Source organism: Capsicum annuum, chromosome 1, assembly GCF_002878395.1.
Source record: "Capsicum annuum cultivar UCD-10X-F1 chromosome 1, UCD10Xv1.1, whole genome shotgun sequence".
In the NCBI taxonomy this organism is placed as follows: Eukaryota; Viridiplantae; Streptophyta; class Magnoliopsida; order Solanales; family Solanaceae; genus Capsicum; species Capsicum annuum.
Window position 1 is genome coordinate 3377916 of NC_061111.1, and position 27241 is coordinate 3405156.

The 27241-nt window shown below is 32.5% G+C and overlaps 1 protein-coding gene and 1 non-coding gene across 2 annotated transcripts; both read right to left on the bottom strand.

The window, feature by feature from the left end:
- Positions 1–4671: 4671 nt before the first annotated feature.
- On the bottom strand, positions 4672–12690 carry LOC107864765 (cyclin-dependent kinase D-3; the record flags this gene model as incomplete). Its single annotated transcript, XM_016711202.2, is given in 7 exon segments — positions 4672–4737; positions 5016–5327; positions 5401–5636; positions 6768–6893; positions 10079–10187; positions 10270–10568; positions 12351–12690. Coding segments are annotated over 7 exon segments (1257 nt in total). The 5' UTR covers positions 12465–12690.
- A 2135-nt stretch (positions 12691–14825) lies between these two features.
- On the bottom strand, positions 14826–14907 carry TRNAS-UGA. Its single transcript has one exon. It is a non-coding gene; the product is annotated as a tRNA-Ser (tRNA).
- Positions 14908–27241: the final 12334 nt, after the last annotated feature.

The window sequence follows — 27241 nt, forward strand, 5'->3', positions numbered from 1 at the left end:
TTAGAGCGGAAACAAGAAACCAAGGAATGGAACCGGAGCCGAGCGACAAGCTGAAACTTGAAGAAATTATGACTTCACAGAGAACTCAGCAAAATCAAGTCCAATGCATGATTTTTCCCCTGTTGACTTCGACTATCCTATGCAAGTTCCCGTTAATATTAACATGAATGAGTTGGAAAAAATGATGCATAATTTATAGATTTTTCATTCATGTAAATTATAAATTTTGGATCATTTTGCAATCAATAAAATTCCCCAAATTCATTCACTCCTTAGTCCTTGCTTTTTATATTTTTTCATTTAACGATTTAAAATATTAAATTGAATTTCTAGTTTTCTACTTTAAATTAAAAACTTACTTCTGATATATTATTAATTTACTACCAAATATTATTAATTTATTATATTAAGTAGCATATGTTTTGTATATTTGTGCATATATCTTCTATATAAGTGTATATTTAACGTATACATGTGTATATGTTTTATAAATTAGTATATAAGTATATCTATATATATTGTAATGTATATATAATGTAGTATATTTTATAAGTAGTAGTATACATACATTGAATGGTGCGTATACACGTGTATATATCTTCTATAGAAGTATATATTTAACGTATACATGTGTATATGTTTTATAAATTGGATATCTTCTATAGAAGTGTATATATGTGTCTATATCTTCTATAGACGTATATATTTAACATATACAAGTGTATATGTTTTACAAATTAGTATATAACTATATATATATACATATTGTAGTATATATATATGTATATTGTAGTATATATTTTATTTAAAATAGTACATATATATTAAATGGTGTGTATATATGTGTATATATCTTCTACAGATGTATATATTTAATGTATACAAGTGTATATGTTTTACAAATTAGTATATAACTATATATATATACATTTTGTAGTATATATATATGTATATTGTAGTATATATTTTATTTAAAGTAGTACATATATATTGAATGTTATGTATATATGTGTATATATCTTCTCTAGACGTATCTATTTAACGTATACAAGTGTATATATTTTACAAATTAGTATATAACTATATATATATACATATTGTAGTATATATATGTGTATATTGTAGTATATATTTTATTTAACGTATGACATATATATTGAATGGTGCGTATATATGTGTATATATCTTATATAGATGTATATATTTAACGTATACAAGTGTATATATTTTATAAATTAGTATAATATAACTATCTATGTATTGTAATCCATGTATATTGTAGTATATATTTTATTTTAAGTAGTACATATACGTTGATTGGTGCGTATATATGTGTATATATTTTATATAGATGTATATATTTAACGTATACAAGTGTATATGTTTTATAAATTAGTATAATATAACCATCTATAAATTAGTATATATTTTATTTAAAGTAGTACATACATATTGAATGGTGCGTATATATGTGTATATATCTTCTATAGACGTATATATTCAACGTATACAAGTGTATATGTTTTATAAATTAGTATATAACTATATATATATATATATACATACATACATAGTATATACATATATATTGTAGTATATATTTTATTTAAAGAAGTACCTATATATTGATTTAAAATGATTTAAAATGAATTTCTAGTTTAAATTAAAAACTTACTTTAATATATTATTAATTAACTATCATATATATATATATATATTGTAGTATATGTTTTATTTAAAGTAGACAAGTAGTACATAAATATTGAATGGTACGTATATATGTGTATATATCTTCTATAAGCGTATATATTTAACGTATAAATGTGTATATGTTTTATAAATTAGTATATAAATATATATATATATATATATATATATATATTGTAGTGTATATATATATATATATTATACTATTATAGTATATGTTTTATTTAAAGTAGTACGTATAGTCATATATAATTATATATTGAATGGTACGTATATATGTGTAATTGTTTATATATTTTTTAAAAAATATATATTGTATATTGGAGTGTATATAGTGTATATAATTGTAGTGTATATAGTGTATATTGGATTGTTTATTTATTTTTTAAACGGGTTTGACCGATTTTTAACCGGATTTGATCGGATTTTGGTGGGTTTGACCGGGTTGGGTTAAGTGGGCTGGGTTAGGGTGGGTTTTAATTTTTTTACTATTGGGCCCGGCCCGGCCCGGCCCATCTAGCACCAAACCGGCCCTTAATCGGCCCTCAACCCAGTTAAAATGGAAGGGTCGGTTTTGAGTTGGCCCGGCCCAACCCGTTTGACACCCATATCAGTAACAAAGGTTTCAGATTCGAGCCCCAAATATGAAAGAAATTCTATTGGGAGCACTAACCTTAGACTGGGCCCTATAACGCACGATTCGAATTAGTTGTAGCTTCAATGTGGGCAACGGATACCGGGTGGAAAAACAAAAAAAGATTTACGATATTGATGTTACAATTTGAGCAAACAAATTTCCACAATAAACGTAGAATTATTTTAATTGACAAGTTCAAAGCACAAGGACTTTTGTTTCCTTATGTACATGCTTCACACACTTTCTATATCCCATTAAAAGCACGAGGAGTATTCAAGGTGAGGTGCCTTGGTGTATGTTATTTGCGGATGATGTAGTACTGATTGATGAGACGGGGGGAGGGGGATGAATGACAAATTGGAGGTTTGGAGGCAAACCTTTGAGTCTAAGGGGTTTAGGTTGAGTAGGTCCAAGACGGAGTATTTGGAATGCAAATTTAGTGACTCCCAGGATATTTGTAAAAGGGATAGTTTTAAGTATAATGGGTCTATGATCCAGGGAAATGGTGAGATTGATAAGGATAATTCTAAACGTATTGGAGCAGATTGGATGAAGTGGAGGTTCGCCTCGGGAGTGTTGTGCGATAAGAAGGTGCCCCTTAAGCTTAAAGGCAAATTCTATAGAGCGGCAGTTCGTCCGGTCATGTTGTATGGAGCGAAGTATTGGACAGTTAAGCACGTTCACATCCAAAAATTAAGGTGGCGGAAATAAGAATGTTGCGTTGGATGTGTGGGCTTACTAGAAGGGACAGAGTTAGGAGTGAGATTATCCGGGAGAAGGTGGGAGTGGCTTCGGTGAAGGACAAGATCCGGGAGGGAAGGCTGAGATTGGTTTGGGTATGTGATGAGGAGGGGCGCGGATGCCTCAGTTCGTAGGTGTGAGAGGCTAGCGTTGGATGGTTTCAGGAGGAGTAAAGGTAGGCCTCAGAAATACTGGAGGGAGGTGATTAGGCATGACATGGAGCAGCTTCAGCTTACTGAGGACATGACCCTAAATAGGAAGGTGTGGAGGTCGAGGATAAGGGTAGAAGGCTAGTGTTAGTGTGTGGGTTGTAGCAAGCAGTCAGAAGAGTTCTGGGTTAGTAATCATAGGACAGTGTACATAGGTGTCTTTGGTATGTGAGTGTATGTTACTTCTAGGTGAGTGTCCTATTTCTTATTTGCTATTTTTCTTATTCCGTGTTGCTCTTATTTCCCGTATTTCATATGTCTCTAATTTTTATTATTTCTTATTCTTTATTTCGATTATCTCATCCATCCCCATGTTTACTATCCGCCGAGGGTCTATCGGAAACAACCTCTCTACTTGTTCGAAAGTAGCGGTATGGACTGCATACATCTTACCCTCCCCAGACCTCACGCTGTGGGAATACACTGGGTTTATTGTTGTTATATATATATATATTGTGTGTAGTACTAACAACAATAATATACTCAATAATCTTACAGGTGATCTAGCGAGGGCACTATGTACCATGTAGGCAACCTACATAGTATAAATATGTATATGTGTAGTGCAACATATTTAACAAATATAAAAGTATACACAACTTATACATTTTATAGATACTTTATAAACTAAGTATAAACAACATAGATATGTTGACCTGTTGGGGCACACATTCAATTTAAATTATAAGATTCAAAAAGTATTTTTTACTTTCTTAAATTCCATATCCGGTTAAACTTAAAATAAATATGAATGAGTATTACATTAGACTACATACAATATGTTAAAAAAAAAAAATAGACATTAGACATTACCAATGAAAGTAACTAAATTCAGTTCCATCTCACTACCAAAATGTGATCAAATGCAACGTAAAATTTCATACCAAGTTAACATCAGCAACGCCAAAAAGCAATACATTGTCTCACAAACTCAAATTTGATATAAACTCGAACAGATTCAAATCAATAATGTCAGTCTACAAATGGCATATTATATTCGAGTCTATACGAATGTTAGACCTGTATTACAAATACATCCTCTCAACGATAAAGAATGATTAGATTAACTTTATTGCCATGGCTCAATGTACTTCTCCAACGATAACTCAATATACTGGCGACTATTACCCAAAATGAAGAAGAGGGGACATTTGATGCAATAGAGTACCCGGTATGCCTGAAAATAAGGATTCTTTTCCTTGTTCACCAAAATTTATGACCTGCTAAATTGGCAAACACGGCAACTTGAGATTAATATGGATATAAGAGTGAACAAATTCCAAAGGAATGAAAATATAATAAGTGATATTATCTACCACAGACCTTGTTAACAATATAGCAGCCCTCGCCTGGATGGGGGGGGAAAAATTCAGAAAGATATCTTATTCCTCTTCGGGTTGGAATTCAAGATCTAATTTCCTCTTTAGATGTGATCTGTCAGCGCTGCGGATGAAAAAAATGTTCAGGAGACTTAGAATGATACAACATCAAAGTAGTAACAGGTCCATAAAATGACTAACTAATAAGTTCCTGCATATCCAAATTGTTGGTGGTGTCAGTATTAGCATTCTATGCATCAGTGTCTTGGTGCATAACCGTGAGGGTACATCTCTTTTCCCCAGCCAACAGGATAACAACAATGGTATATATTACCAACATGAGATCAAGAACACCACATGTAGCTATGGTTAGAAGATATTGCAAGGCGTATCAGCTAATACCTGTTAATGGTCGGTCTAGTGGGTGGTTTCATCCCAAAGACTGAGAAATCCAGTGACATGGGTACCTGTTCACTCCTCTCACCAGCAGCTTGTCGGACCTCATTTCCATGGTCATCCATATTTTCTGGACGCACATTTGCCTCAAATCCTTCGCGGTGTGGCATCACTCTCCTTGACTTTCTTGGTGGAGACAATACCATAGGACCATCATGTGGATTGAAATCTGACATCTTAGAATTTGCAGACTCTCGCTTAGGGGGAGGTCTTGGAAGCAGAGCTGGTTCCGTAGGTGGAGGTCCTGATGAGAAGTACCTAAAGAAAGTAAAGTTCAGTAATCACATCAACTGGAAGTGTGCAAACTAAACAAGATGAAGAACAAACATACCGATGCTCCAATGCTTGCTGTGCTGAGATCCTAGCTTTTGGATCGTACATAAACATCTTTGACAGAAGATCCAGGCAATCTTCAGTAGCCGTTGGAAACAGTGTTTTGAGTGGTTGTCCAGGGACATATTGGTACTCAACATAATCCGGCAAGTGGACCATATCATTCCACTGTGAAGGCTTTGGGGTCCCAAAGGCCGCAAAAATCTTCCCTAGCTGATCAATATCACTGTTTCCCTAATATAGTCACAGATTTCAAAACAAATTATTGGCCAGCAAATAAAGTGCAACAGAAGTTCAATTAGTTATTGAAGCACTTATAATAGAAAAGGACCACCTCATGGAAGGAAAAATTTTTGTTCAGTCTAGCTCAATAAGTAATTTGCTTTTCACTATGGCTTCATTTTCAACTGCACATGAAATTTTCTAGAACAGAGCGTGAGGGACAACTACTTCACAGCTTTTGTCCTAGTGAAACTTCATGTAAATTTAACATAAAGGGATGACAACACAACTCACAAAAATTATGTAACAAAAATTAGAGGGCAAGCTCTTTGAAGAATAATAACAGGACAGATCATGAACATTTGGATGATATGTCCTCCATTGCAAAACCACTAATCAAAACAAGCAATAGACCACGCAGATGCATAAATCACATCTAACCTCAAAAAGACACGTGCAGTTTCATACCCATAAAGACCCAACCACCTTATCTTACCAGCATGTATACTTAAGCTCAAATAATAAGGAAAACATTGTTTTTTATAATGGTAAAGTATAAATGACAAGGAAAATTTATGTCTTCAGGACTGTTTTCGGGAGTGCATAACATGGCTCCTTCTTGGATCTCCGTATAACTCCTATGTCTTTGTGGTTCAATAAGATAGACAAGTCTTCAAAGACTAACAACATTTACAAAATTGTAATTGAGGAAGATATATAATTTTTTTCTGTTAAGTAGAAGAAGAGAATATGCCTACATATCTTAAGAGGAAAAGCCCAAAAGATGCATCAAAAAGAGTCTCTTCCCCCATGAATTCCCCTGATAGCTTTTCAGATTTTGTTTGCTCAGTGGTTGTGTACAATAGCTAACATACTTGTGCTCAGTCTTTTGTAACTATTTTGCATCTTCTGGATGCCATGAATGGAATCAATTACTACGTCTAAAAACAACTAGGACTGTACGGGTTCAGAGGTTAACATTAAAAACTCTTCCAGAAAAGAGCATCTCCTACATAACACTATACAAAAGATCAAGGAGAACCGGGCAACTCAAGTCATGGAAACTAGTGATAGCAACAACCAATTACACACCAAAGGACAATGATAACTTGTGAGAAGTATTATCATGACATAGACATTCACCTGCAAAAATGGTCGCCGTAGGAGGAGCTCAGCAAAGATACATGCAGCGGCCCAAACATCTACTCCAGGTCCATACTGCTTCGCACCAAACAATAATTCTGGTGCTCTGTACCACCGGGCAAAAACCTAAAAGTATCCAAAAAGGAAAATGTTGTTCACACTATTTCCAACAGTAACAGTAGTAGCGAGAGCATGATATGAAAATGGAAAATATGATTTGTTAACTCACCCAAATAAAATATTAAATAAAAAAAGAATAAAGAATGTTATGTCTTTTAATGCTTCTTTCTAACTCTAATCCCTAAAACGAAAGGAGCAATTGAACTTAAAGACTTCAAGCCTATTAATCTTACAGGCAGTGTCTTCAAGATTGTGGCTAAAGTTTTAAATGAGAGGTTGAAAAGGGTGATTGGGAAGGTGGTCTCTGGTTGTCAGAATGCATTCATTAAAGGTAGGCAAATCACAGATGCTGCACTCATTGCTAATGATGTACTAGACTGGAAACAGTAAAAAATGGTGAATATGGCCTACTCTTTAAGCTTGATATTGACAAAGCCATTGACAAGATCAATTGGAGTACCAATTGGAGTACCTTATATCAATTCTAAGACAAATCAGTTTTGGGGAGAAATGGATCAGATACTCCTTCTCTACTGTAAAATAGTCTGTTCTTATTAATAGGAGTCCGGTGGGTTTCTTCTCTCGAAAGAGAGGGATTAGACAAGCAGGTCCTTTATCCCCCTTTCTATTCAGTTTGGCTATGGAGGAGCTTAGTAAGATGCTGGGAAAAGCTAAGCAGTTGTACAGGCTACAGCCTAGAGGGCTTTAATGTAGGAAGAAGCCCTGGACCATCAGTTTTTATGTCACCTGCTTTCCGCAGAAGATACCCTGATTTTTCGTGGTGCTGAGAAGTCTCGAGTTTAAATTCTCAATCTCACTCTTATGATTTTTGAACCCTGCACAGTAACATGTCTAAAAGTGTCATCTACCCTGTCAATATGATCCCTAAGCTGGAAGTTTTAGCTGATATTATATGTTGAAAACACTGGCTCTTTTCCAAACATTTACCTTGGTCTCCCTTTGGGTGCTAGACACAAATCAACTGATATAATGCGGTAATTGAAAAGTTTGAGAAAAGGTTGGCATCATGGCAGGGGCAATATCTATCAGACTATCATTAGGTGACAGAATTACCCTCATAAAAAGTGTGTTGGGCAGTATTCTGACCTACTTTATGTCCCTTCTCCAATACCCAGCAAGGTACTGAAGCAATTGGATACTTCAGGTGCTCATTTTTGTGGGAAGGTAATAGTGAAACTCATAAATTCGACCCAGTCAAATGGGACAAAGTAATTCTACCAAAAGCTCTCGGAGGTTTAGGGGTGAAGGATTTGACGAAGGTAATAGTGAACCTCATAAATTCGACCCAGTCAAATGGGACAAAGTAATTCTACCAAAAGCTCTAGGAGGTTTAGGGGTGAAGGATTTGACCCTCCATAGCAAAGTATGTTACTGAAGCACTGGAGATATAACCTGGAAGGTATTGGAGTGTGGAAGGAGGTAGTTCAAGCTAATAGGGTTGTGACAGTCCCTGGTGTACAAATGTTACAAGTGATCCTTATGGTTGTGGACTATGGAAAGGCATCAGGAAGTTATGGGACTAGTTCAATGCCAATATGTCATTCCACGTGGGAAATGGTGAGCACATCCTATTCTGGAAAGGCCAATGGATAGGCCAGACCACCATGGAAGATGCTAATCCAAGACTGTACTCAATTGCTCCTTATCCAGCTTCAACTATTGCCCAGAAAAGGGACGACAACACAAGGAATCCCAGATTAAGAGAAACCCAGAATGACTGGGAGATTGAAGACCTCGTTTCTCTTCTTGTCTGTATACAAAATAGACTGCTAAACCATCAAAGTAGGGACAGACTCTGTTGGGGCAGCAGCAGGGGAGGAAGATACTCAGTAAGTACCAATCAAGGTTTTGAATTCTAACAAAAACTTGATTGATCAATGGGCTTGGAAACTTATATGGAAGACAAAACTGTCCCCAAAAGTTTGTGTTTTTCAGCTGGATAGTTCTCAATAATGCTTGTTTAACACAAGACAATCTCAGGAGGAAGAAGTTTCAACTAGCTAACAGATGTTATATGTGTCTCTGTGGTGCTGAAACAGCCAACCACTTATTTCTTCACTGCCCTATTGCAGCAGATTTATGGTCCATGTTTTTTTCTCTGTTTGGACTACATTGGACTATGCCAAGCAGTGTTAGGGAAGCCTTTCTCAGCTAGAGTCTTTGGAAAGTTGAGGAGCCCATCAAGAGAATCTGGTCTATGGTTCCTGCCTCTACTTTGTTGTGCCTATGGATTGAAAGGAACCAAAGGTGCTTTGATGGCATCTCAACTGTCAGTCATTTGCTCAAAGCCAGATGTTTGGTTTCTCACTATTGTTGGTCTAACCATACTCCTGTGTATAATGCAGACCTTTTTGTGGGTTTCATCAGCTCCTGTTCTTTTCTGCCTCTTAGCTTGGAGCTGTTTGATCCTCTATTTTATAATCTTTGCATCTGCTTGATGCTTTGGTTATTATCACAATCAACTTCATAACAAAAAAAAAGGTTATATCCGCACTATTTTGACAACATCCTGCTCAAATTTGTACCCATACCACAATACGGCAATTCCTAATTCCCCAAAAACAAGGTCATACCATCAATAATTTACATGTAGTTTTCACAGTGGAATGAAATGTATAGACCAAATAAGTAGATACATTCAAATAGCTGTGAACAATAGTTATTAACATAAGAATCGAAATTGTGTACTGTTCAACACTAGCTATATAGAAAGATGGGAGTAACCTTGTCAACTTTGATCGTCACAAATATAAAAAGGTGCAGCATTGGATCAATTATGATTTTCTTAATACATTTTGATAAAATAACAAAAGAACGCCCTTATTTGGTAAGGTGGACATCCTCTAAAGAAAGTCTAAATTTCAAAAACAGATGCCTCCATATTTGATTAGAACAGAGGGAGAAACTGATAACTCCACTTGCATAAGGAATAAATCAAAGGCAATTTCAGTATGTGGCTCAGTCGAGGTCATTAGGCGAGGTGCAAGCATATCAACTAATCCCCCCTTTTTTGAGAAGATGACATGTCATGAATTTCCACTAGGAGAACCTTCTTGAAGCCCCAAAAAAAAAGAAAAACTACGACAAATAGCATGATAGAAAAGTGATTTTTCACATTTCGCAAGGTTCACCTTCACATTTGATCATTCAAGTAGAATAGCCCAACATACCTGATGAGTGAATCTTCTATCAGGGCTACCAAATATACGTGCTAATCCAAAGTCAGCAAGCTTAAGCTGCCCATGAGGTCCAATCAGTAAATTGTTTGGTTTCATGTCTCTGTCAGGAAGACATGGCAATAATTTAAGGAATCTGAACACAAGTCGGAATCTAGTGAAATCGAGAATATACAAACACATACCTATGCAAGACCCATTTCTTGTGGCAAAAAGCAAGACCTTTCAATGTCATCTGGATATAAGATTTTATATCGGCAGGTGAAAGGAAGATATTCCTATCACGAATCACGGCCTCAAGATCTGTCTCCATGAATTCAAACACAAGATGCAAGTTTCCTTTGTGCGGGAAGACATCAATCAATTCAATAATCGTAGGATCCTTCAGCTCTTTCAATAATTTGATTTCCCTCAGGGCAGTAAAATTCACCCCTTCCTTCTGTTTCCCAAGACGAATTTTCTTGATAGCAACAACCTGGGTAGTCTGCAGAAAATGAAATTAAAGCATACATCAGATATATCGTAATTTCAATATAAAATGGAACCAAATGTTTAATCAATTGATTACTACGCCTCAAGCCAAAACCAAAACCCGTTGGGGTCCATTATATGAGTCCTTTATGGTTCCATTTTGCATTATCCAAGTCCATTTCACTACAATACTTCTAAAATAGTTGGTCTTTCAAGGCAATTTTAACCACTCTCTTAAATTACATGTTCTCAAAATCTCACACTAATCCATATAGCATAGCTTAGAATTATGCCTTGTCAAGATTAGTTACAAAGTGAGCTCAAAATCACCAGATTCCATCTAGGATCTAGCACTAACAGAATATTCTTTTTTTCCTTTTTTGTGCTCAATTCACAAGTTTATGAAGCTTAACTTACAATTCAACTTTGCACGGTAAAAATCAAATGAAACACATTCCTATCAGTCAATCAACTATGATTATGCTGAACTTCAACCTACAACAATCCTCCTCCTTTAGAGGGGCTTCTTCTTTATCAGGTCTCCCAACGGGCTATGTGAAGCTTGGAGAAAAGATAGAAATCAACAAACGTGGCATTAATTATAGAAACCAAAGAAGGCAACTGAAAAACGCACACACACACACACACACACGACCTCCCATTAACATAATTTTCATTGTGTTTAATTCATTGTGAAAATTGGTAACAAGGTATTAGTTCAAGTGTCTCAGTGAAGAGTCTAAAAGGGGGGGGGGGGGGGGGGTAATGGGAGCGTATCGGATTTCTTTAATGAAGATTTCATTTTTCAGTTTAATTCAAGGCAAGTGCTAAATTACATGACATTTCCATTGAAACCTTCACTCTACACTTCTTTTTCTTTTAAACTACATGAACCGCATTCCAGAATTCATAAACATCAACAAAAGAACAGCCAATCAACTATGATTATGCTGAAATTCACCCTACAACAATCCTCCTCCTTTATCATGACAGGATTTGGGACTTCTTCTTTATGAAGGCACCAAATGGGTATGTGAAAGCTTCCAGAGATTGTTTCAATTCCCTGCCTCATAATCCCACCCCCTTTCCCTTTGCAATTAAAACACTTAACAAACCTTAATCTTCAACCATTTAACATGGAAAAATCAAAATTCTAATGGACTATGTTGAAGCTTGGATTCCTAGAATTATCGAAACAAAATATAGCAAATGAAACACACACACACACACAACCTAACTCAAACAGCTTTTCCTTTTCGTTTCCAATTCAAAAACTTAACAAAGAACGAAACTTAGTAGCTCAGTTGATTTAGCTACACTGGTTAGCTATATGAACTTTCACCTAATTAGCGAAGATTCAATTCCCCACCTTGTAATCAGCTCCCCAATTTCCCCTTCCCCTACACCTACACCCCCCACCCCAACCCCCAAACCCCCACACGCGCGCACACACACTCACATACTCACAAACGGCAAATCTTAGTAGCTCAGTTGGTTAGCTAAACGAAATTTCACCTGATTGGCGAAGATTCTAATCTCCACCTTGTAATCAGCTCCTCCATTTCCCCTTCCCTAACCCCACCCCCTCCACACACACTCACACACTCAACAACAACAACAACAAAGAGCTAATCTTCAACCATTCAACATGAAAAAAAATAAATTAAAATTCAACAAAAATCCAAACCCCACAACACAAATTCAACAAAAAAACTAAACCCCACAACACCAAAAAAATCCACCAAACACAAAAAAAGAGAGAGAAAACCCCACAAAAATGAACACAAAATTATACCTTTGTATCAATGGCCTTGTATACAACACCATAAGTACCTTCACCAAGAACTTCCCGTTTCAGATACCGATCTACTGCTCTCTTCTTCGACATCAAATTCTCTACTTCCGACATTTTTTTACTTCTGTATTTATTTTTTTTTATGAATTTTGCATTTATACAGCTAAGCTAACATATATATTTCAACATAAAAATGAAATTGGTGAGTATTTATTGGATTTACCAAATTGCTTACAAGGTGTTCGTTAGAGTGTCTCAGTGAGTGTGAAAGAGTATAAAGGGGGAAAAAGCAAATAGGAGCGGATTGGATTTTTGTTTAATGGACATTTTGTCATTTTTTTCACTTTAATTTAAAACAAAGTGTCAAATTAATACATGACATTTTCATTCACACCTTGACTATTTTACGTTTTGTTTCATTTTACTTTTTTGTTTTATTAAGAAAATTTGTGTATTTTTTTGTTTTATATCTAATCGTACTAGATTATTATGATCAAATCACAATTAAATTGTAAATTAAAAAGAGATTGTGATGATAGTTTAGAAGAAAATGTATGAGAAGAAATATTTCATGTCGTAATAAATTAGTATAGATATCAGATGTAAATAAATTTTTACTTCAGATGTAGTGATAATTTAGTTCAAGAACATGTATGTCAAAAGAAGTTATAGATTTAGAAGTTTTTAATTTAGAAAAAAAATATTAAAGTTGTCTGTAAGTACAGGTGTGTCTCATGAACACTCGAAAACTGACACAATACATGTGTTATTTTTTTATTTGAATGTGTAAAATATTATTTCGATTCATTTTCAATTTAAGAATGTATTGTAAAATTATATTTTAACATTTATGATCCACTTTTATTTTATTTCTAATACTCGTTTCCATTTTTATTTAGACTAAATCATAAAAAAGGGATTGTGACTATAAGAATGTACGATGAGAAATGTTTCATGAAGTAATTGGATTAGTATATAAATATAAAATGTAGGTAAATCTTTACTTTGGAGGAAGTCGTAATCTAGTTCAAGAACTTATATATCTGAAAAAAAACGAATATTGTGGATGATGTGAAAATTATAAATAAAACAAGAATGATGAGGGAAATTTATTTGGTAATTATTACTTACTAAGGTGAAGCATAAATGACCGCATTCAGGCACAATAAGTGCATTAATTTTGTATAAATAAAATCGATAATTAAAGTGTCTAAATGATTATTGTATAAATAAATTGATAAATACTGTTGAGTTTGCGTGTCGATTATTTATATATTTTACCAAGAAAAAATATTATACCAATATTTAGGATTAGAGATGAAGAAAAAACTATAATTGAACATAGAATAAGTAATTACTAAGGTAGAAAAGTGAAAACCAATATTTTTTGATAATGAATCATATAATTCTTTTTTTTTTTTTTTGCAGCACCTATGAATTTATTTATTTTTTTGTTTTCCAAGGTATTCCCACTGCCGGCAGCCGTGAGACTAATATATACACCTAATGAGCACCTTAGAGAACTAACCACATTCTAGGAAGGGTGTGAATTGATTAAGACACTCATTTGTGTAGATTTATAGTTCATTCAACCTTTTTTTTTTGCAAAAGATTAGAAGCAGAGCCAGAATTTCAATTCAGGGGTTCAATATTTGAAGAAAATCTAATCGAATGGGGTCAACACCAACTATAGATATATAAAAAATAATTTCAATTGTGTATAAATAATATATTTTTTTGTCGAACGAGGTTCGAATAAACCCTTATCAAAGGGCTGGCTCCGCCCATGCAAGAGGCATATTTAGGCTGGCTACATAGCCACAGAATGAATTTGTGTTTTGGTATTCCCTACGTTTTATTTTATTTGGTTCTTATAACTTGACACATTCTTTAAAATTATTTTAATGAGAGGTGTATTATACTTTAACTTATCTCTGTTACTAATAGATGGAGCTTTAAATTAGATGAAATGTCTCCCATTTTGTCACTCCTCTCAACATAGCCTTATATATAGCTACTTGTAATAGAATACTTTCTATTGAAAATCAAACAATATGCACCATTGTGATATCATTCTTCCATTTGAACCTTGGTTGAATTTAATTTTCTTCAATACTAATTGAAATTTGTTGTAGCAATTGAAAGTAGAAAGAATATTGTTTTCTTCATTTTAAAATACTTTTCACGTTTCGCTAAAGTCAATTTGATAAATTTTCAAAGTTAAATTAGATTAGATTAATTAAATATTTAAACTTAAAATTTAAATGTTCAAAAGCTAAAAAGAAAAGTATTATACATTGCAACTTTTCTCATATCAATACAATGGAAGAATATATTTTAAACTACTGATCAAAGTTCATATTATCAACTTGCAAAAAAAAATAAAAAAAAAATCTGACAAATATTTGAAAAAGAGAAAAAACAGAACCTAAAGTTCGTTAAAAAAAAAAAAAAAAAAAAAAAAAAAAAAGGTAACGTCGGCAGCAGGACTTGAACCTGCGCGGGCGAAGCCCAACAGATTTCAAGTCTGTCTCCTTAACCACTCGGACATACCGACTTACGTGGCAGAATTGGTAAAACAAAAGTTAATATTATAATAAAAAATTTTAAGCGATTTTAATAATCTTTAAAAACAATTTCCGAAGATCAGTTACGTATAAAACATTGAGGATAAGTTCTTGGAGTGCTTATATTGAAGGTTTAAAAAATGGTGCATTGGAAAAGAAGAATTTCTCTGGTAAAAAGTAACGGATGTAAGATATGGTTATATTGATTGTTGTTTCATTAGAAATTATAGTTGTCTTGTTTAGATAAAGAAATTTGGGTCAATAGCCGTAATTATTTTATACATTGAGGATAGGACCTTACACTGCTTACATCGAAAGTTCAAAAAATGGTGCATGAGAAAAGAAGAACCTCTCTTTGTAAAAATAACGGATCTAAGACGTGGTTATATCAATTGTTGTTTCATTAGAAACTGTAGTTGTCTTTTTTCGACAAAAAAAATTGGGTCAGTAACCGTAATTGTTTTATATATATTGAAGATAAGACCTTAGAGTGCTTACATCGAAGGTTCAAAAAATGGTGCATAAGAAAAGGAAAAATCTCTTTGTTAAGTAACGAATGTAAGATGTGGTTATATTGATTGTTGTTTCATTAGAAACAGTAATTGTCTTGTTTCGACAAAGAATATTGAGTTAGTAACCGTAATTGTTTTATACATTATTGCTTTCTCCGTTGTTTTAATTATCGTTTTATTAGAAACTGTAATTGTCTTGTTCTGACAAAGAGACGTGTATCAAAAATTACAATTGTCTTACATTATAACACTGGTCTCTAGTTAAATTGTTTCATTACAAACCGCAATTGTCTTGTTTCGATAGAGAAACGTATATCGAAAATTGTAATTGTATTATATTATAATATTGATTTCTAGTTATATTAATTGTTGTTTTATGAGAAATTGTAATTGTCTTATTTCGACATACAAACGTGTATCAGAGATTATAATTGACTTATATTATAATACTAATCTCTAGTTATATTGATTATTGTTTCATTAGAAATTGTAATTGTCTTGTTTTGATAAAGAAACGTGCATTAGAAATCGTACTTGTCTTACATATTACTACTCTCTTCGTGTACTTTTACTTGTCACATTTTTCTTCACTAGAGTCGATTTGACTAATCTTCGGAGCTAAATTGAATTAAATCAATTTAATATTTTCAATTTAAGTTGCAATCCTTCTCATATTAGTATGATGAAAAGTTACATCTTAAAATGAAATATTGGTCATAGTACATAGTGTAACTCTTGAAAAGTAAAATGTGACAAATGAAAAGTGAAGAGAGGAGGTATATAAGATAAAAAATTAAATGGAAAAGGCTCAAAAATAACCCTGAACTATCTGAAATAGCTCAAAAATATCCCTCGTTAGATTTTTGGGTCAAAAATACCCCTCCGTTAAATATTTGCCTCAAAAATATCCCTCCTTTTAATGAAATTCGGAAAAGGATCAAAAATACCCCTGAACTATCTGAAATGGATCAAAAATAACCCTCGTTAGTTTTTTGGCTCAAAAATACCCCTCCCCTTAATGAAATTTCACCAAGCATGCCACCTAGATAAAAAAAAATTATGTGGCTATGCCACATTACCATCCACATGTAAAATATTAGTATTTTTTAATTATATGAGATTCCTTTCTTCTTTATTTTTATTTTTATATTTTTTTACTTGTAAAGCAGTTTTATTGATCTGGAAAAAAATATGATCAGCAAAATTAAAAATTTCTAAAAATATTTAAATAAAATAAATTAGTATTTTTACTGAATTTAGTTTAACGTTTTTGGGATTTCTCGATATTGGGAAGGTACTAAATAAATTTTGTTAAAGGAGTACAAATTATTCAATTTTTTTATTAGATGATAAACTTTTCACTTAGATTATTAAAGAAAATTATATCCAAGTTTTTCTAATGATTAAAATATATTAAATGTCATTTACTTTTTTGAAAGTGAAATTTTCAAAAATTCTAAGAATACTTGATGATTAAACATAAAATTAGAAAAAACTATCAACATTTATTGAGTCCAGAAAAAATAAATCAACATCACTGAATATAATCTTTTTATTTAACTCCTTCATCAAGAAAAAAGGAATGTCATATAATTAAAAAAAATAGTAATATTTTACATGTAGATGGTAATGTGGCAAAGTCACGTGATTTTTTTTTTTATCAAGGTGGCATACTTGGTGGAATTTCGTTAAGGGGAGGGGTATTTTTGAGCCAAATATTTAATAGAGGGGTATTTTTTAGTCAAACATTTAACGGAGGGGTATTTTTGAGCCAAAAAACTAACGAGGGATATTTTTGATTCATTTCAGATAGTTCAGGGGTATTTTTGATCCTTTTTCGAATTCCGTTAAGGGGAGGGGTATTTTTGAGCCAAATATTTAACGGAGGGGTATTTTTGAGACAAAAAACTAACGAAGGATATTTTTTTATCCATTTTAGATAGTTCAGGGATATTTTTGACCTTTTTCCAAAAATTAAATAACACTTGATAACTCTAGTTTTATATATTTGTTACATATAAAATATTGAGGATAAGAGCTTAGAGTGCTTACATCGAAGATTTTCAAAACGGTGTGTTGCAAAAAAATGAATTTCTCTGTTAAAAAGTAACGGATGTAAGATGTGGTTATATTAATTGTTGTTTCATTTGAAACTGTGGTTGTCTTATTTCGACAAAGAAATTGGGGTCAGTAACCGTAATTATTTTATACATTGAGAATAAGACCTTAGAGTGCTTACATTGAAGGTTCAAAAAATGGTGCATGGGAAAAGAAAAAACCTCTTTGTTAAAAGTAACGGATGTAAGATGCGGTTATATTGATTGTTGTTTCATTAGAAACAGTAATTGTCTTGTTTCGACAAAGAATATTGACTTAGTAACCGTAATTGTTTTATACATTATTACTTTATTTGTTGTTTTAATTGTCGTTTCATAAGAAACTGTAATAGTCTTGTTTTAACAAAGAGACGTGTATCAGAAATTGCAATTGTCTTACATTATAAAACCGATCTCTAGTTAAATTAATTGTTGTTTCATTAGAAATCATAATTGTCTTGTTTCTACAAAGAAATGTGTATTCTCTAGTTAAATTAATTGTTATTTCATTACAAATTGTAATTGTCATGTTTCGGCAAAGCAACGTGTATCGGAGATCATAATTGTCTTATATTATAAAATTGATCTCTAGTTATATTGATTGTTGTTTCATTAGAAATCGTAATTGTTTTGTTTTGATAAAGAAACGTGCATTAGAAATCTTAATATTGTCTTACATAATACTACTCTCTCAATTTATTTTTGCTTGTCACGTTTCATTTCACGAGAGTAAATTTGACTAATCTTCAAGCTAAATTAAATTAAATTAATTCAATATTTTTAATTTAAGTTGCAATCCTTCTCATATTAGTATGATGAAAAGTTAAATCTTAAAATGATATATTGGTCAAAGTTTATAGAGTAACTTTTAAGAAGTGAAATATGACAAGTAAAAAGTGAAGAGAGGAGGTATATAAGGTAAAAAAATAAATAACACGTTGCAGTATCAAGTTGTTTAATTCTTTTAAAACAAATATCAACAACAACAAGATATGTACCCAGTGTAATTTCACAAGTGAGGTTCAGAGAAGGTGGTGTCTATGCGGTCTTGCTCCTACATTGTGATGATAGAGAAATTATTTTTGATAGATCCGGACTCAAGTAAATTAATATAGTAATTCATACTATATTTTTAATTATTTTTAAAAGAAATTTCACACCCTCTCTATATATAATCCTCATCTTATTCACATTCGTATCATCCTTTTTACTTATATATGTATAGCAACAATGTTTGGTCATCATGTATTTTATCCTTATGATTTATATATAGTTTTAGATGATAAAATCGTATCATCGTTTTTACTTATATATGTATAGCAACAATGTTTGGTCATCATGTATTTTATCCTTATGATTTATATATAGTTTTAGATGATAAAAGGTCGGGGTGTACATAGGTCGAGTTGGTTCGGTTTTTAACTCTCTAGAGTTAGTATGTATGATTTATTTCTTTTGATCTATTATACTTTTGCATTTTAATGAGTTTATAGATATTTTTTTAAATCATTTTTCTCATGGAATTGATATATTTTGGAGGCATTTTTGTTGATTACATTTGTTCCATGAGTTTTCATTCTCTTACCATTTTTTTCTAGGTTCAAATTTCTCGCCTCTTCTTTCTTTCAAGGCCAACAAGACAATTTGTTAAGCTTGCTCACATTGTCATATTAGTTTTTTTATTAATATAAAATTTATCAATTATTTATAATGGATCCTCTTAATTAGTGTTTTGAAGATGGAGCTCTCTGAAGTCCAAAAGAGGATCTAAGAGGGGAAATTGAGTTGTTGATCTATGGATTCCCCAGTCCTATCTATTCTTAGGTTAATTTTAGATAGGTTTATGGTTTGCATATATTAGAAGCTGGATTGACCATTCTGGGATCCTTGTTTGGATTGAAGGGAGCTCTACACTTGAAAACTCTAGTTTTTTTCTTCTTAATTACTACTGAAGGTTACGATATGATTGATATAATTTTTTCATTTTAATCGTTAGTCTCGATTTTGAATCTTGAGAGTGAAAATTTCTTGTAGAAAATAGCTTTTCCTTAAATGAGTCTTAACCAATGTAAGTTCGGATTAGTTATCGAGTCATAAATAAGGTACATAGAATGTACTAAATGTCGAATAGGAAAGTAAAAAAGAAAATTTTCACTATTTTTTTCATTATATTACCATCAAAGATTGTGATAGATGGTGGGACAAGATCGAACCCTGAAAAAAAATAATAATTTTATGTAGAGTTCGAATTAATCGAATGCCTAAAATGATATCGAACACAAAGGTGAAAAATGAAAAGAAAATTCTATTAGTTTTGTTCCTTTTTATTTTTTTAGTCCATTGATTTGCAATCTCCCATTTCCATTCTTGTGTAAAAGGATAAAATCTTTTAATTTCATGATTTGATATGTGATGATGATTATCTTGTCTTGATACTATTGTAAGATTCTTAAGAAATATATGCCAATTTGCTAGGTATATGTGTCATCAAGATAAAATATTTTTAAAGAGATTTCACAACCAACTACTCAAACTTGACACTCTATATATATACTCCCCATCACACATACATATATATATATCAACAATGTTTGCTCATCATATATAATATGCTTTTAATTTTTTTTTATATATGATTTAGATGATAGAAGGTCATCTAGAGTAGTTAGTATATATGATTTATATCTTTTGATTTGTTACTTTTGCATGTTTAATGGGTCTAAATATTCAATGTCTTTTTTAACCATTTTTTCCATGGGATTAATATATGTTTGAAGTATTTTTCTTGATTACATTTGTTTCATAAGTTTTTATTCTCTTGACTATTTTTTTCTTTATAGTTTTGATTTCCTTCTTTATTTTTTAAGGTCAAGAAGACAGTTTGAGAATACTTCTGGTTTGTTTTAGGCCTGATGATAAAGTGAGATGTTAATTTTTCAAGTTTGATATAGGACGATTACACTATAGATCGATAAAATTAGTCAATTTATGATAAATTTTCACAATGAATTTAAACTGTGCGACAAAGATTGTCAGAATTCTTATAATTGATTTTAACTTGTTCGAGGGATATTAAAGTTTTGAAGGTGGAGCTCTCTGAAGTCCAAAAGAGGATCAAAGAGGAAAAATTGAGCTGCTAATCTATGGATTCCTCAGTCCTATCTATTCTCAAATTAATTTTAGATAGGTTTGTGGTTTGCATATATCAGGAGCTGCATTTACCCTTCTAAAATCCTTATTTGGATTGAAGGGAGCTCTACACTTAGATAACTCTATTTTTTCTTTTCTTAATTACCACTAAAGGTTGCAATATGATTAATATACTTTCGTCATTATTGATCATTAGTTCGGGTTTGAATCCTGAGAAAGAATTTTTTTTAGTAGAGTGTTTTTCCTTCAATGGTCTTACCTGACGTAAATTCAGATTAGTCGTCGAGTCATAAATGAGGTATATAAAATGTATTGAATATTGAATTAAAAACTCAAAAACATAGTAATTACTGATTTTTTCCTTTGATAACCACCGAAGGTTGTGATGGAATGAGACGAGATCAAACCCTGAAAATGAAGAAAGAATTTCATGCAGAGTTTAAATTAATCGAATACCTAATATTGATACCGAACACAAGGTGGAAAATCAAACACGATGAGGTCCCCCCACATATTCATTGACTTTGCATTAATTCCCTTTTTCCATTCTTGTATAAAAGGATAAAATCTTTTAATTTCATAGTTTGGTATCTGATAGAATTAATTCTGAAGAAATCCATGCCACTTTGCTAGGTATGTATCATTTAAGTTGGAGTTCAACTAGGATGTTCACTTCTTTTTTTTTTTTTTTTAACTTACTTAGAAATTTCATCAAGGATTTTATTTATTTTTTAAATAGTTATCCTATGTCATGGATTTCAACAATTTTTATGCAGTATATTTTTTATTATATATAGTACAATTTTTCGATAAAACTCCAACAATATATGGACCAGGGAATGCCAGCCAAACAAACAAAACTGTTATCAAGAATTAAGTCACAAATTAACAAGATTATATATCTAACTAAAGTTCACGAGACTTTAGCTTATTTGTAATACTAGATTATAAATGTGTTTGCCTATAAAAGACTAATGTTGAGATTTGTACCACAAGCAAGTTTATTAATCTCTAGTTGTTTTTTATTTAGCAATTTGGTGAACTAAGCACACATTGCTTAATGCAACCACTTAAATACGTCTATATGGCATCAAAAATTGAATTGTTGGATCGAAATGGAATTTATTGTATTTATAGGCAAACACATATGGAAATTTGATATTTGATATTTGATATTTACTTTTAATTAACAATTGCCAAACTTTAAAAATATCAAACTGAAAATTGAACGTATATCCTCAATTGTATTATAGGTCAATTCGATAAGCTCAAACATCATAAATCGAGTGTGATTCTAGAATGTTAATTAAATGTTCGTTTATTTATTTAAATTATTTATCAACCTTTTGGTCTCGATTATGATAAGTCAAATATAAAAACAAGAGAAAAAACTTAAATCACTTTTGGTTCTTGGAAATTTGGGATAAATTTGGCCTTCTTGATCAATTTTGAGTTATATTCAACCAAACAAATAAAGTTGTCACTACGGGCAGGCCCAATTAATCTGAGCTAGTTCACAGAGGTTTTGAGTTTGATGGTCAGGTCGGGTTGACCCATCAAAATGATGAATCAAAAAATACCAAGCTCACACCATTATTCTGTGGGCTGCGGGCCTCACGGGCCAGGCCACTTTTAAAAATAATAATATTTTATAATTTAATTTTAGAATGTTAATAAACATAAATATCACTAGACAATAGTACATAGTGTTAGTACTTGTTAATCAAGTCTACAACACCCTAAAAGATATTTCTAATAGCGAAATTAAATAACTTTTGACACGATATTCTTTGAAAATACTAATAAGCAATCTTTATAGTTGCATGTATTTGACTTACAGGTCGGCCCACGGACTAGTTCAACCCACATTACTCAAGCCCCACGAACCAACGGCTTATTCGGATCGGACTAAAAGGCGGGTTATAAAAACTGAAGCACAATTTCATCAAATTACAAGTAGAGTCGGACCGGCCCAACTAACCTGATCCATATTGAGTTTGAAAAGATATTGGAGTTGTTGAATTCTCTTTCACATTTTTTATTAAACACTTCAATTTACGTAAAAAGAAGCTAGCAATGAGAAGAAGAAAGTATAACATATTGATGTATAAGATCATATTTACAATACTTTACATAATATAAATGATCATACCCACCTAATGTCATGGAGATTTATTTATAAATTTAAAATCTATAATAGATATTTTTTTAAAACATGATCGTTTATAGATCAAAAAATGTTGTTTTATCGAATTTTGAGTCGCTCAATATTTAATTTGTATCTTTCATAGAAATCAAAAAGAAAAAAGGTAAACAATTTTTTTTTAGTTTACCATGTGTCCACACTTCTTCATATGCTTTCATATTTTTTAATTTTTTTTTTTGGCTTTTCATCCGGTGTTCGATATTCGCATTGAAATTCGACTAATTTGAATTCGCATTGTATAGGACATCATTCGGGGGGGAAGCACTTCCTACCAAGGATTTTTTCATATTCATAACTCGAACTCAAGACTTTCGATTAAGGGAAGAGCAGCCCATCAACTGCACCGCATACTTTGGTTGTGTATGTTTCCATATTATTATATCTTCTTCTAGACATCCAATGTCTACTTAATTTGTTGGAACACTCAATTATGTTCACTCCAATAGGAACAATAACATATAGTTTTATGAGTGCATAGGTTATAGGGAAAGATTAATATAGTGGATTTGTTTCAAGATTGTGCAATGGCGGCAATGACACCTGTTGAGATAGTTGCTAAAGCCAGTGACACATCTAATTAGTCTTTATAATAATCGTATCTTCAATTTATCGAGGACATAATCTACATAAAGATATAAATAATCGAAAATTATGATAGAAAAATAATATGTAATTGAGTTTTGTTATATTTTTATGTGAGAAGAGCCGGATGCTCATTTCCTCTGCTCATTTTTAGGCCCGTTGACCATGAAAATCATAATTTTTTGAAGTTAGAAGTTGAAGTTGAAGTTGTGTTTGGCCATGAATATAAATTTAAGTTGTTTCTGAAATTTTGTGATAGAAGGAGGAGTGAAAAAAGTGAAATTCCAAATATAATTTCAAATTGTATTTGAAATTCTCATGGCCAAACATATACTGCTTTTATGTTTTTCACTAAAATGAAATAATTATTTGAAAAAAAAAATATCATGACCAAACGGCTACTTAATTAGTAGCATTGGTTAATAGTCACTTAATATTATTATTATTTTTAATTTTTACTATTGTTTGTTGCTTTATTTATCTTGTTATTTTGTTATTGTTATTTTCTTTGTAATTCTACTTTAGTTTCACTTTTTTTTTTTTTTTTACAATCGAGTATCTATTGAAAATAATCCTTCTATCAAATAAAGATAGCGTCGTCTCTAGATCGATTTATGAAATTATACCGAATATGCAATCATCATTATTTGACATGTAATTTTAACTTTGTTTTTAACAAAAATAAAAATAAAAATAGATATGAACTTTCTATGAGAGTTGGATCACCGGAGAGTTTATTTCACAAAATTTTAAGATATGCTCTAAAACATGCCAGCATTTTAATTTACCAGTTTAATTGCATGTGCCTCGCACGTATAACTTTTGATTATTTAAAATTAAATAAATTAAAGTACAAAAAGTCCAAATCACTTGTCAAAGATCTTTCACACTTTTAAACATAACATATATTTTATAATAATTGTCACACCCCTTTTTGACAAAAAAAAAAAAAGATATGTATTTTAAGTTCGAAAGGATTTTATTATTAAGGTGACAAAAATGAAAAAAAATTGTTTCAAAAATAAAAAGGATTATTTACATTATTTTTTTCTTATTTAGAGTCGCCACTTGGCATAATCCGGTGTGCCAAGTCACCTTTGGAAAATCCTTTTCGAAATGGTTTGACTCTAAAAATTGATCCGCGAACAGAGATTCCAGCTAAGGAATTCTGTTGACCGAGGGGAAGGTGTTAGGCACCCCTCGATCCCGTGGTTCGACCACGGTCGCTTGGTGGAGCGTATCGGCTAATTTGACATTACAAATGTACAAACCACATAAACACACAAAACAAGCAAACAAACAAATTACACAAAATTCAAAAAAAACCAAAATAATGTTCAGTCCAAATTATACAATCCAAAATAAAAGAGGTGCTGAAATATAAAACCTATTCTATTCTAAATTAATCTTAAACTAAACTCCACCCGACGTTTCGGGCCTTGATCACGACCCTCCTTTGCGTACATGCTACTTCGGGGCATTCTCCGGATAAATCAATACAAATCCTTCGAGGCATTCCCCGGCCAAATGAGTACAATTTAAACTTTTCGTGCAATAAAGTAGAAAGTACCATTCACGCACATATTCAAACACTCCAACAAATCGTTATTCCTAAATTTGCCTACCCGGCCTATGTTTGCCTACCAAGTTCAACGTATCACAATTCTATCATGTTCAACATTATCAATACATCAAAATTAATCAATATTCATTTTCCTCCATTTTTAATCCCCACCCTAATTCATTCTCAACCATGTGATTAACCCATTTCAATACACAATCCACCAATCGAGAATAACGAAAATTCACCAATCATGCTTAGCACATCACACACCCAAATGTCACCAACAGTTCACATCAACAAACAAATCACGATATCGAATTACACGCAATCACAATCACATAAGAATTAAATGAAAGAGAAGAAAGAATTGGACCTTGAATTTGAAGCTTTCAAACTCAATGTTATTCGAATAAAGAGAGTCCGCACCCGGAAACCTCAAGCCGAACCTTAACACCAACAATCCAACTCGACAAATAATGACCCATTCACCGTCACTTTTTACGTGGTTAATGTTCATCGGCTCCTTTTTTTTTTTTGTTCTTGTGAGGAAGATTATTTTGTGATTGTTGTTATTGTGGAGAAGATGATGATCAAAGAATGAGCCTTCCCTTTTTCCCTTTTAGAATTTTTTTTTTATAATGGGCATGAATTTGTTATGATGTGAGAATTTTGGTGGGTCTCCCATATATTCTTTCTTTGTGGACAAGAAAAAAGAGGGGGGATCACATGGGTAGTTAGGGTGGTGATGGTGATGTGTCATTTTTAATAGGGAATGATTGTTAGAATAAGATAAAATTAGTTAGGAATTGTTATTTTTGTCTTTTTGTGAATGAGTTATCACATGGGTGAGGGCACACACTAAGACGAGGGTAAAATGGTAAGAATGCTTTCGGGGAGGGACAAAATTATGTGTCTACATCATGTCCCTCTTTGCAGGTAAACACAAAGTGTTTTCATACAAAGAATTAGACAACGAGACAGAATTTTGACCCGACCATTATTCACAGGGAAGAAATAAAAGAAAGAAGGACGACCGAGTTGGAGAGTCGAGTGAGGTCCCGTCGAGGCTCCGGTCCACGGCTCTGTCATTACATTAAAAATAAAAATTACAAGTTAAAACATAAATGAAATTACAAAAATCCTATCTATACAGCTTCTGTTGGACTCCTAACTTAAGTTTCATCACCCTATTCTTCAAGCGGACTCCTGACTTGCAATTTCTTCAACTTGTTGCTTGGTTTTCCAATGCTTCACCTCATTGCTTAACTTTCAATTTCTTCACCCTGTTCTTCAGGCGGGCTCCTGACTTACTATTTTTCAATCCGTTAACTTTCATCTTTTCACCTTGTTGCTTTGTTTTCAACTTCTTCAGCTTGTTGCTTTACTTTTCATTTATTTGCCCTGTTCTTTAAGCGGGCGCCAATGCCGCTTGAATTACTCAAACAAGGAAGTGCGCCTACTCACAAATGTTTCTTGAATTAACCAAACAAGGAAGTGCATCTCCTTACAAATGTTGCTTGAATTGCCCAAGCAAGGAAGTGCGTCTCCAATGTTGCTTGAATTACCAAAACAAGAAAGTACGTCTCCTTTGGAAGTGCGTATCCTTATGATAGCGCTTGAATTACCAAAATAAGAAAGTGTGTCTCCTTACAAATGTTTCTTAAATTGTCCAAACAAGGAAATGCGTCCCCTTACAAATGTTGCTGGAATTACCCAAACAGGAAAGTGCGTCTCCTTACAAATGTTGCTGGAATTACCCGAACAAGGCAGTGCGTCTCCTTACAAATGCCAATCGAATTACCAAACAAGGAAGTGTGTCTTCTTACAAATGTTGTTTGAATTATCAAACAAGAAAGTGAATCTCCTTACAAATGTTGCTTGAATTTCCCACACAAGGGAGTGTCTCCTTACAAATGTTGCTGGAATTACCCGAACAAGGAAGTCCATCTCCTTACAAATGCTGATCGAATTACCAAACAAGGAAGTGTGTCTCCTTTGAAAGTGCGTCTCCTTATGATAGCGCTTGAATTACCAAAATAAGGAAGTCTGTCTCCTTACAAATGTTTCTTAAATTGTCCAAACAAGGAAGTGCGTCCCCTTACAAATGTTGTTGAAATTACCCAAACAAGGAAGTGCATCTCCTTACAAATGTTGCTGGAATTACCCGAACAAGGAAGTGCGTCTCCTTACAAATGCCAATCGAATTACCAAACA